A 12,594-nucleotide genomic window follows, 5' to 3' on the forward strand; every position below is an offset into this window, starting at 1 on the left:
GGCCCTGGGCTAACATCTGCGCCCATCTTCCTCTACTTTATATGGGACGCCGCCACAGCGTGGCTTGACAAGCAGTGTGTCGGTATACACCCGGGATTCGAGCCAGCGAACCCTCGGCCACCGCAGCGGAGCGCACACACTTAACCACTGCGCCACCAGGCCAGCACCTGGAATCTGCATTTCTAACAAGCTCCCAGGTGATGTGGCTTCTGCTGGTCCACACACAGTGAGGCCTGCAGGAACTCCAGTTCCAGTGGCTTCAAGGGTGTGGGCATGCTCGCATGCTTTGGCTTCGAGGGGAACTTGAGTGGCTGGGCAGCCTCTGTAGGGCTGCTGGCTTCCATATGATAAGAGATTTTCATATATTGAGGTATACGGGGTAACTACTCGGGTTCAAAAACTGATTCGGCTTGAACTAAAGAAGCCTGACTTATGGCCTATCAAACATACATTGTACATCTGCTATAACCATTAAAGTAAAGAACGCACTCTCTTAAGATAAGAATGCTTACTTCCCCTCCTACGCCCTATTGGTAACGCTATTAGTCCCTTTCTCAACATCAAGGTCACGTTGGCCTGCTAGTTTGCGACTGAATACCTCTTTGAAACTTTGATGAATATGTATCCTGGGTGTATTTAATATATGTTCATTGTTCTAAAAAGGTATAAGACTGTATTTAAAGCGATGCTTCTCCGGAAGGCTTTCTTCCTTTCTGGAAACTGCCTTCCCAGATTATAATCCTCATCCTGGCTCAAGTAAAACTCAATTTATCTCTCTTATCTATAGAATAGTTCTTGGTTATTTTGCATTGACACATAACGTGTTCCTCAAGATCCCAGGTTGGAAATGTAAGGTGTGTTATCTGGTCCTGGGGCATCATGTAGTGCTAGGTTCCCCGGGGTGCTGGAAGTGTTCAACAAGGGCTGGACGAGAGGTGGGGGGCCCTTGCTGATATCTGTGATGCTCCCACCGAGGCCGATTTCAAACGACTGTAGGGAAAAGTGTGTGTTTCAGTGGAAAACCAGGCATTGCTGACAGCGCACTTCCTGATTCCACAGGGCTCTGCCCTCGTACTGCCTTTGAGTTTACAGTTCTGCAGGTAGATAACCGATGCTATGGCAAAATAATTGTCTACAGACATGCAACTGAATTCTGTCAGAGGAGGTTCCCTCTGACTTCCCTCCCTCCCAAGAAGCCTGTTTAGATCCATTTGCAAACTCATTTCAACATTCTTCATCTATAAATGTGTCTGCTCTTCGGATTCTCTTTTGAACCAGTTACAACATCTGCCTGGGTCTCTCACCAATGAGTTAAATAAAATCTATAATAAACACATGCTTAGTTTTTATTTGTACACGAGTCATAATTTTTACCTTTTTTTGAAAATTATCCTCCAACACTATTAACGTGAGGTCACTAAACACAGAGTCAGAAAGAGATGGGCAGTAGCATACCATCATAGAGCATTTCAGTATTCTCTTTCTTTTATTAAGGTGAAATTCACATAACATAAAATTAACCTTTTCAAAGTGTACAATTCATTGGCATATAGTACATTCACCATGTAACCACCAGCTCTGTCTTCCGAAACATTTTCATCACTCTCAAAGGAAAACCCATACCCATTAAGCAGTCACTCCCCATTCCCTCTCCCCCTAGTTCCTGGCCACCACCAATCTGCTCTGTCTCTATGGATTTACCTATTCTGGATTTCTCATATAAATAGAATCATACAATATGTGACCTTTTTGTGCCTGGCCTCTTTCACTTAGCATAATGTTTTCGAGGCTCATGTAGCGTGTATCAGTACCTCAATCCTTTTTATAGCTGCATAATCTGTTGCGTGTATATATCACAATTTGTTTATCCATTCATCCATTGGTGGACATTTGGGCTGTTTCCACCTTCTTTCTGGTTATTGTGAATAGTGTTGTCATGAACATGCATATATATATGTATATATATATTTGTTTGAGTACCTGTTTTTAATTCTTTTGGGTATATATCTAGGAGTAGAATTGCTGGATCATATGGTAATTCTATGTTTAACTTTTTGAGGAACCACCAAACTGTTTTCCACAGCAGCTGCACCCTTTTACGTTCCCACCAGGAATGTACAAGGGTTCCAATTTCTCCACATCCTTGCCTACAACATGGATGAAACTTGAGGGCATTATGCTAAGTGAAATAAGTCAGTCACCAAAAGACAAATACTGTTTGATTCCACTTACGTGAGGTAACTAAAGTAGTCAAATTCATAGAAACAAAAAGTAGAATGGAGGTTGCCAGAGCTGAAGGGAGGGAGAAATGGGGAATTGTTTAGTGGATATAGAACCTCAATTTTGCAAGATAAAGTTCTGGAGATCAGTAGAGAATGTGAATATACTTAACACCACTGAACTATACACTTAAAAATGGTAAATTTTGTTATGTGTTTTTTACCAAAGTTTAAAAAAAAAGGGCCGGCCCCGTGGCTTAGCAGTTAAGCGGCCCGGGTTCGGATCCCGGGCGCGCACCAACGCACCACTTCTCTGGCCATGCTGAGGCCGCGTCCCACATACAGCAACTAGAAGGATGTGCAGCTATGACATACAACTATCTACTGGGGCTTTGGGGAAAAATAAATAAAATAAAATTATTATTAAAAAAAAAAGAGTTGTCTACCCAGGGTAATGTGTAACCAACAGAAGCCACCTGAGTCCCTGAGGAGCCTCGTGACTCCCTGACTTTCGTGCTTTCTCTCCATGATTCCTGAGGGACACACCCCTTTTCGTATAAGCACTGACAGGAGAGGTCAAATTCTGTTCTTGGTAAGAAAACATAGAAACCTTGTAATGTCTCTGAAGTTTACTCACCAGGCATGTCAGAACATAATCAGCAGCCAGCCTCCTGGCCTTGGGGACATCTGATAGAATCTTGGGCAAGGGGCCGCCCCGTGGCGTAGCGGTTAAGTGCGCATGCTCTGCTGCTGGAGGCTTGGGTTCGGATCCCGGGAGCACACCGAGGCACTAATTGTCAGGCCATGCTGTGGTGGCGTCCCATATAAAGTGGAGGAAGAGAGGCACAGATATTAGCCCAGCACCAGTCTTCCTCAGCAAAAAGAGGAGGATTGGCATGGATGTTAGATCAGGGCTGATCTTCCTCACAAAAACAAGGAAAAAAAAAAAAAAAGAATCTTGGGCAAGATTCTGTGACAGCAGAACATGGAAATGGCCTGTAGAGCAAGAAAGTTAACTTGGATCTAGCATGTAATCTCCCTCCTCCTTCTACCTACGTTGCAGAGTTGGGTTCTGACCGCCAGGTTGATGATATGGAACCAAGTGGCCTTGCCTCCTGGTGAGTTAAATGAGACTCTACACCGGTGGAAGTTGTCTCACAAAGTAAAGTGCATTTGCAGCAAATAGGAGGCCATGAAGAATCATTTCCAAAGTCATGGTGTCTCCAAACAAAGGGAAGCAGGAACTTTTATTTCAATTGGGGAATGAATATTCAAAAGGGAGAGGCGGGTACACTGCAGATTATGGTAATGAGGCTTAATCTCCGGAAGAGATCTTTGCATTAAAAACAAGTTAAGGTCATGGGCATAGCTCTTGTAGGGAGGCTTGGTTAGCTTCAGGGTGGTTGCTGGTTGTGTTTCAATATAAAAACACAATTTGCGGGGCCGGCCCCGTGGTGCGAGCGGTTGAGTGCGTGCGCTCTGCTGCGGCGGCTCGGTGTTCACCAGTCCAGATGCCCAGGGTACACCAACGCACCGCTTGTTAAGCCATCCTGTGGCGGCGTCCCATATAAAGTAGAGGAAGATGGGCATGGATGTTAGCCCAGGGCCAGTCTTCCTCAGCAAAAAAGGAGGATTGGCATCGGATGTTAGCTCGGGGCTGGTCTTCCTCACACACACACACAAAAAAACCACACACAACTTGGAAACACAGTTAAATGCTTCCAAACCCACCCTTGAGTTCCTCAGGGCACTAGTTGGTGACAAGGTGGCAGGCCTGGATGGAGTGTGGTTGGCCCCACTGGGCACTGGGCTTTGGAAGTCTTATGTCAACCTACTGGACCCCTCTGAGTGCTGCCTGTGCAAAGCGAGGGCACTGTTGGATAGTTGGATCCACACGGGGACCTGTTAATTACTCCTTCCTTATCTAAACTAGGAATGTGGATGACCCAGAGCTCCTCCCTTCCTGCCCCTCCCTCCAATCAAGCAATCCGAATACACACTGCACCTTGGTAGCAGCCTTATTTTGTGCGCTCTGAGGCAAAGGCAGGCCTATCTGCTATAATTCAATACGCAGGTTTCTAAAGAACCCCACTCTACCTTGTGGCACATAGAAATAACAGGGCTTAAGGGAAAAGTAGGGTTGGGGCAGACCACTCGAATCCCGTGCAACTTTTTAATCTGAACACAAACAAAAGCAAGTGCAGTCCTAATGAAAACAGCCTCCTGGGTAGATTTGCACTGACATTTGCACCCAGCAGCACAGAGGTCCAGGCTTTCTCCTTTAAGACGAGGGTCCTTAGGCCGTTCACTTCCAGTAGAGAGCCGTTGCATCGAAATTTAAAATCTGATTTAGGCTGTAGTCTATTAAAACGTATATATGAAAATATCTCCACTGACTGGGGCATGTGTTTAATGGTTATGTCAGCGAGAATTAGGTTAGAGGAGTATTTTACTTTCACGTTAAGTCCAGGTGGGTGGTCCAGCACTGGAGGAGCCCTCAGCAGGGTAAGGGATCCATCTTGTTACTCTGTCCTGTGTGGCCTCAACATCATGGTCCAAGCTGGTAGCACCCACATTCCTGGCAGCAGAATGGAGAAAGGGACAAAGAAGAGAGCAAGGTTCCTGGAAGCCACCACATGACACCTTTGCGTACTCTGCATTCGACAGAACTTTGTCGTATGTCCGTGCCAACTGCAAGGACAATGGGGAAACATTGTCTTTATTTTGGGGCAGCCACGGGTCCTGCCCAAAATTCTATCACTATTGCGGAAGAACTGATCAAAAGGATTTGGGGAGGGGTAGGAGGAGTCACCTCAGACTGTACAATAGAGGCCCATGGCAGAACTTTAAAATTCTAGAACATTCCTAGAGGAGGTGAGACCAGCAGTGACCTGAAGTCTTGGTATCATTGTCTGGTCTCAGAACAGCCTAGGGATTTGCCAGCCTGCTTTGTGGTGTTATTTCAACATTTTATGTCCTGGTTAAATTTTCCTATATAAACTTTTTTTTCTTTTTTAAATTCTGAAAAGTTTGATTTTCATAAAGACCATTTTTACTTTTTGTTTTATTACAACAGTAATACAGAAATTCTCTTATTTCCCCTCCCCTCATCCTTTTGATCACCAAGGTTTGTCAATTTTTCCTCCTAAATATCTCTCAAAAGTATCCACTTCTCTCATCCCTACCACCACTCTGGTCCAAGTCCCTGTCATCTTTCACCTGCCCTGTGGCAAAGATCTACTGCCCCTCTTGCCTTCCTCAAACCCATTGGTCTTTTGTTCCCTTGTCACTGAACCAAAAGTGGGCTCACCTCCTGGCGAGTTAAAATCAGACTCTCAGCCAGAAGTAGTCACACAAAGTAAAGTATACTCGCAGCAAATACGAGGCCATGAGGAATCATTTCCAAAGTCATGGTGGTCCCCCAAGCGCAGGACAGCAGGGGCCTTTTATTTCGATGGGGAATGAACATTCAAAAGGGGGAGGTAGGGGGCCGGCCCGGTGGCGCAAGCGGTTAAGTGCGTGCTCTCTGCTGTGGCGGCCCAGGGTTTGCCAGTTCAGATCCCAGGCGCGCACCGACACACCGCTTGTCAAGACATGCTGAGGCAGCATCCCATATAAAGTGGAGGAAGATGGGCATGGATGTTAGCCCAGGGCCAGTCTTCCTCAGGGAAAAAAGAGGAGCATTGGCAGATGTTAGCTCAGGACCGATCTTCCTCAAAAAACAAAAAGGTGGGGGGAGGTCGGCATTTGCTTGCGCAGGCTCAGCTGGAAAACATGCTTCCACATACGCTGCAGGTTACGGTAATGAGGCCTAAGCTCCTCCCAGAAAGATGATCTTAGCATTAAAAATGAGGTGAAGGTCGTAGGTGTAGCTCTTGTGTTGGGGCTTAGTCTGGTTCATGGTGGTTGGTGATTGTATCTCTTACCATAATAAAAAGAAAAAAACAATTTGGAGAAACAGTTAAATGCTTCCAAAACCTCCCTTGAGTTCCTCAGGGCAATTAGTCGGGGACACCCTCACCAGTTCTCCTCTCAGCAGCCCAAGTGAACTTTTAAAAACACAAATCTGATCACTCTTCAAAACTCTTACTGCCTTCTCTCTGCTTCTAGAACAAAAATCAAGCTCCTTAACATGGTCTACAAGAGCTAAATGTAGTCTGGCCCTGCCCACCTCACCAGCCTCCTTCTCCCTTCCCTCTTCCTCTCTGCTTTGTGCTCTTCAGCTACGCTGACCTGGCAATTTCTTGATGGCATCACACTCTCTTCTACCACAGGGCCTTCGCACGTACTGTTCCCTGTTGGAAGTCTCTCTCCACCACCCCATCCCCATCCCCCTTTACCTAGGTAAACTCTATCCATCCTTCCTTTCCATCTCAGCTTGTTACCGTCCAAACACCCATCTGCCCACCACAAGACATGCCAATAGTCAAGAGGCAAGGTGTTGGAGGGAAAAGACTTTTTATTTATAGCTTACTAGCAAGAGGGAAGATGACCGACTCGTGTCCAAAAGAACCACCTTACAGAACAAAGACTACAGGCCAGTTATATAGAGGGCTGGTCTCCAGGTGGGGGAGGCAGCTGGTCTCTGGGTGAGGACATCCATCTGATCTCCAGGTGGGGCCAGACATCTGGTCTTAGTTCCTGATAGTCTTTTGTTTTACTGGATATGCATCAGCGACTGGAGCAACATCCTCTACCCAGGACTTTCAGTTGTCCTTGATGACGGCTATCCGCAAAGACTCTCTGCCCCGGGGGTCATCACATTCCCAAGGAACTCAAGAGAATAAAGTTATCCACTTATTGCAGCTGGGAGAGGCCATAAATCCACAGAGCGTGTCTGGGCTAGTTAATCAGAGATCATTCAAAGTTACAATATGATTTCTTTTCTATAATATGGCTTCCCTTATGTCAACCTTGTGTGGAGCTGGTATCAAACCCCAGCTCACTTTTTAAGGGAAGCCTTCTCTGACCAGGACTGCCTCCCTACCCCCATCTTTAGAGCCCTTTTATAGTTATAAACTCATCAATATGCTTATTTGACTAAATTGTTTCCTCAACTAGAGTCTAAGCCCCATGAGGCCAAGGCTATTTTCATTTTTGCACCCTGTTGTACCCTCCCCAGTACAGTAGTAGTACAGTAGTAAATATAAACATAAACATATTCTAGGATTAGGGGCCCGCCCCGTGGCTTAGCAGTTAGGTGAACGTGCTCCGCTACTGGCAGCCCTGGTTCGGATCCCGGGCGCGAACTGACGCACTGCTTCTCCGGCCATGCTGAGGCTGAATCCCACATACAGCAACTAGAAGGATGTGCAGCTATGACATACAACTATCTACTGGGGCTTTGGGGGGAAAAAATAAATAAATAAAATTAAAAAAAAAAAAAACATATTCTAGGATTAAAATCATCCATAATCTCACACCCCAGAATAACCGCTGTTTTCAGATTCTGCTAAATCTTTTAAAATTTTGTGCTAACATATTTACATTTTATGTCAGTAATAACAACTTGGGAATTGAGTTCTGGACCCCAAATATTCATGTCAGAATCCTTGGCAAGCAAGGATTCCTTTACCCACTGCAAGAGGTTAGAGAGGGCCTAACACACCGGCCTCTGAGAAGAAAATTGGCTTTGGGTGCTTTTCTCCCTCAGTGATAAAAATCCTTATATAACTTCTCTGCAAAGCATCAAACAGTATTGAAGGTGGGGAAGAGCAAGTCAGGAAGGCCCTGCCAGTACCCGGGTATGGCCCTGCAAATGTCTGCCTTCCCTTTGCTTCTTTGGCTCTCACCAGAGGTGAGAGGTAGTTTCAAAACACAAGTCTTGGAATTTCTTGGAAATACTAAGACGTGTTCTGCAACATGCCTCAGCCTGTTATCTGCAAACGTCCTTGAGTTAATCAGTGTTGTTTATCATTGTCATTTCAAACTCTAAGGCTAAAATAGGCTTCAATTGTCAGGTTCCCTTCCTAGTCCAGACGGGACAGAGACAAGGCAGGGTGGGGAGGCCAAGGCCCAGTGCACGGGAATCTGAGACCCACCCCCCAGTTTTCAGCTCCCATGGGTAAAAATTAACACAAGTTCAGAAAAACAAAAAGAAAGACCGCTTGTAGTGGGTGAGCCAAGGCCACACAGCTCAGGTCAGCCTGAGGCGGAAGCCCAGCAGGGTCCTGGGCAGGGGCAGTGCCCGCGCCCAATCAGTGGGCCATTCCCTCGTCTGCGCCCCCAGATCCCTGGGAGCCCAGAGGACCCCCAACAGGCCTAATGGTGGCCTGAGGTGCTGGGCCAGAGGCTGCTGTGCCCTGTCCAGGGGCCGGGAAGGACCCGGCAGGGGGCACACAGGACGAGAGTAGGGGCAGTTCCAGGACACTTGGGCCCATTTCCGACTGTTCCAGGCCCCCCGGAGCCCCCAGGTCCCCTCGGAGCCCACAGGCCTCTGCCAGGGCTAACGGCGGCCCGAGGTGAGGGGCTGCAGGCCGCTCCGCCCACTGCGGGGGTCGGGGTCCTGGGCCCGGAGGACTCGGGCAGGGGCTGAGGACGGCGCGGGGGCCAGCTGGGAGCCCACGCCCCGCGGCCGGCACCGGGCGGCCTCCCCGCGCGCCCTCGCCTCCTCGCGCTCCTCTCCCTCCGCCGCCGGGGCGGCGGTCACGCCGCAGCCATGCCTGCGCTGCCCTGGGACCCCCAGGAGCCAGGCGCCGCGGCCCACCCTGCCCAGACAGTCCCCTCCGGGCCTGTGGCCTGGACCACCGCCCTCCCCGCTCCAGTTGGGGAAGTCGAGGCAGGGGTGGGGATTGTCTGCGTCCGCCATCGCCCCTCAGTTTTCAGCTCGCCACTGGCCCGGGGGACACGGGGAGCGAGGTGGGAGATCTCCGGCAGGCAGGAAGTCTCTTGATTTCCTCTGCGCCTGACAATGACTGATGATTGCAAACTTTTGACATTTCTTTTTGTTTGTACAACCTGAACCCTCCCCTTCACTCCTCAGCAGTTGTTTCCCCCCCCGACCCCCCAGCCCCAACTAAAGTGCATTTTCTTTGGAGAATTTTTCAAAACTCTTTGAAATAATTGGAAACCTCTGGTCTTGCCAAACCTTAGTTGGAAATCATTGTATTAGGTCTGTGACACAGAAGGGAAAATACAGTAAGTGAATGTAGTGAAAGAAAATGGTCAGTCCTCGTTGGTGAATGGGGACATAGGGACCCCCCCCAACACACACACACACACACACACACACACACACACACACGGGCTATTACACTGTCACCCTCCTCACAGTCTCCTGCACAGAGGAGCCTGGGCACAATTCCCTAGTTTGCTGCTGATGCCAGGAACAGTCCCGGACACATAGGGGGCTCCCAGGTAACTGTTAATTTGAAAATGAATGAGGGGAAGGAAAGACTAAATTAACTGGATTTGTGCCACAGCAAATAAAACAGGGAATATGTCCTGTGAAGATGAAAGCCCATAGGACTGTGGGACTTTGCTCTGGATTTTGGCCACTTGCCCTGCTGTGCCCGTGGTGGCTGAACACATGTGGAGTACAGGGGGCTGGCAGTGGCCTGATGGTGAGTGGAGGACTCAGACCAGCAGCTGTGACTCGTTTTCCCTGCCCTGCAGATAAAGGGCTTTGAAGTATTTACTGCCTTTGCAATAGTGATGAATACACAGAAAATAACATCTCTAGGCCGCTCTGAGTTCCTTAAAAAGGAAACTTTCCAAGAAAGTGTTGCATGGGTATCTAGGCAAAAGCTGACTCTCTAGTAGAAAGACTTGGCTGCAGGCCCCCTAGCAGAGACCGCTTCTGAGAAGCCTCTGGTGACCCTGTCTCTTGCCCCCACATTACCTGGTACACTGTACGGTCTGTGGCAGCTCTTGCTTTCCATGTGTTGGTGACAGAAATAATCCTTCCAGTCACTCACCATTAGCCTGACTAATGGTAGTGTTCGCAGTGAGGAAATATCCCAGACTGTCCCAATCAGGAAGGCGCTGTGCCTGCAGTCCCAGGGGAGAGGCCACTTGCTGAGCTAAACCCCAGACATCTAATTTAAAAGAAGCGAAAGGAAGACAAACCTCTGGGTTCCTGAAAGGGTTATTCTGCCTTAGCCTGGCCATAAAAATACTATTGGCTGTTACTTGGCACGACCAAAGTGCAGCCAGAATGTCTTCTCTCTCCATTCAGTGCATTTGTTATTTTGGCTGAGAGGAGGTAAGCCGCACTCTGCACTTGCAGAGCAAAGATGCCGCAGCAGGACCCGATTAAGAAGGAAGGGGTAAGTGTACCGTTCAGGGATGGAGCAGGGAGCAGCCCCACTGCTGGGCCTGTTCCGCGTTGCTAGGGGATGTTCTGGGGAGCTCTGTGCTGAGGAGGACCTCTGGGGGGACCTGCCCCTCAGAGTTCACCCAGCAGCTGGACTTGCACAGGGACTAGGCAGAGGAGAGATTTAGAGACTTGTAGATTTAGAGATTCTTTGGGAATTCTTCCACTGGACCAGCCTTTAAAAGTACGTGTAACCGAATTGAAGAGACTCAAAGGATTAATTTATCTCAACTTCCTTACCCGTAAGAACCTGAGGTGAAGGGATTGCAAAACCAGCAACAAAATCCTTATACATTGTTTGTGAGATTTTGTTTTGTTTTGTTTTGGTGTTGGCTTCAGAGCATTTCAATTAATCTTTTCAGCAAGTAACATAGCTAAGCCAGCATGAAAAGCAGATAGACTCAGAAAAGACGTTACGAGATTTGAATTTAATTTAAATTTGTAGCAGAGATTCCCTACCTTTTAGATGATAAGACTCTTTTTTTTAAAGACGAAAGATTTTTCTGGACCTCCCACCACCATATAATTGTGGTTGTACTTTTAGAGTCCCTCGATTGAGGAAAATGCATAATGACAGAAAGATAATACGAATTTATTAATACTTTTAAGAAATTTGCATTTTATTCATTACAACAGTGTCTGCTTATATTTATGGGGGGAGAGGTACATATTTGTGCGATTTATTATTTATTCCATCATGGATGTGAGCCCCTTGCTGTAGTGAGGTTGGGAACATGCTCTGTAGCTTATAGATTAAGAGCGGGTTTGGGAAGTAGAAATACCTGGGATTCATTCCTGCTCTTTCCTATCCTAGCTTTGGGAATGTGAGCAAGTTATTTAACTGCTCTGTGCCTCAGTTTTCTCATCTCTGAAGTGGGAATAATAACCATAGCATCCCATGGGGCTGCTGGTACAATTAGATGAGAGATTGCATGTAAATTTCTTGGACCATAGTGAGTCCCCCATAAACGTTATTACTTTTTGATCATCCTTCAGAGCAGGGCACCGTTGAAATTTGGAGCTGGATAATTCTTCCCTCTGGGGGGCTGATCTGTGTGTTGTAGAATGTTTAGCAGCATCCCTGGTCTCTACTCACTAGATCCCAATGAGAATCTCTGCTTTAGAGATTACTGAGTACCTTCATGTGGATTATCTTGTTTGGCTTTCGCAACACCTAAGAGAGTGTTAGACAAGTCAAATGTTATCCCCTTTATTTTAACAAGAACTTAGGGGTTTTGAAGTCAGGGGAGGCCCTGGTCTGGTCTGTGCCCCCGCTTCAAAGAGAAATGGACCGTCCAGCTGTGCCCCCCAGGTGTGGCTGCAGAAGAATGGAAATGCCCCCGAATGGTGGTCCCTGAAAATGAGTGAGACATTTTGAAAGGAAATAATTAAAATGGTCACAAATCATAGCTACCTGCCCTGTCCATTCTCCAAGTGCCAGGTGGGATGACAGCTTCCCCCTGCCAGCCACCTGAGGGCAGACCTGCCCCTTTGGACAAAAACCAGGGCATATACGGGGCTTCCTTGAGACGCCTCAAAACTAAACTATTCCAGCGGTGACTGCTTATAAAAATCTGGGAAATCATTAAATGAAGCTGAAGGGTGATTTAGGAGCCGAGGAGGAGTGAAGAGGCTGGCGAAGGCTGTACAGAGTTGGGGCTGGGCTGCCAGGGGCTGCGTGGGCTAGTGGAGAGGGCACCAGCAGTGGGGAGGGCCCGACTCTCTGTCCCATAGTGGCTGTGTGACTTCGGCCTCGCTGGCTTTTGCTTTCCTCATATGTAAAGAGAAAAGACCAGAATCTGTCTGATGTGCATCAAGGACATTCTGCCAGGAAAAAGGACGCTTGGCCTAAAAGAAAAAAATAAAATAGATTAGGAAAAAAAAATATCAAAGTGCTTTGGAAAATAAAAACACGTATTTTCTTGTGGAGTGCCTCCACCACCAACTCGTTCAGTGTTGTGGAACAAGTAACTTCCCCTCTGGGTCCTCCTTATTAATAATTAATAATAATAGCAAACCCACCTGTAACACTTACTACAGGCCAGGTGTGGTTCTAAGCGT

The 12,594-nt window shown here is 47.5% G+C and overlaps 1 protein-coding gene across 2 annotated transcripts in view; it reads left to right on the forward strand.

Moving 5' to 3' along the window:
- SLC2A5 (solute carrier family 2 member 5) overlaps positions 1–12,594 on the forward strand; it is a 33,428-nt gene that overhangs the window by 570 nt on the left and 20,264 nt on the right. Inside the window, exon 1 of one of the 2 annotated variants that reach the window (XM_004425550.3) lies at positions 10,262–10,486. The exons of the other annotated variant lie outside the window; for it this stretch is intronic. Within the exon in view, the coding sequence (XP_004425607.1) occupies positions 10,454–10,486 (33 nt within the window). The 5' untranslated portion in view covers positions 10,262–10,453. Of the gene's footprint in view, positions 1–10,261; positions 10,487–12,594 lie in introns of those variants that run through there. 2 annotated transcript variants of the gene reach the window in all.

Source organism: Ceratotherium simum, chromosome 22 (assembly GCF_057802395.1).
Source record: "Ceratotherium simum simum isolate JZ-2026a chromosome 22, ASM5780239v1, whole genome shotgun sequence".
NCBI lineage: Eukaryota > Metazoa > Chordata > Mammalia > Perissodactyla > Rhinocerotidae > Ceratotherium > Ceratotherium simum.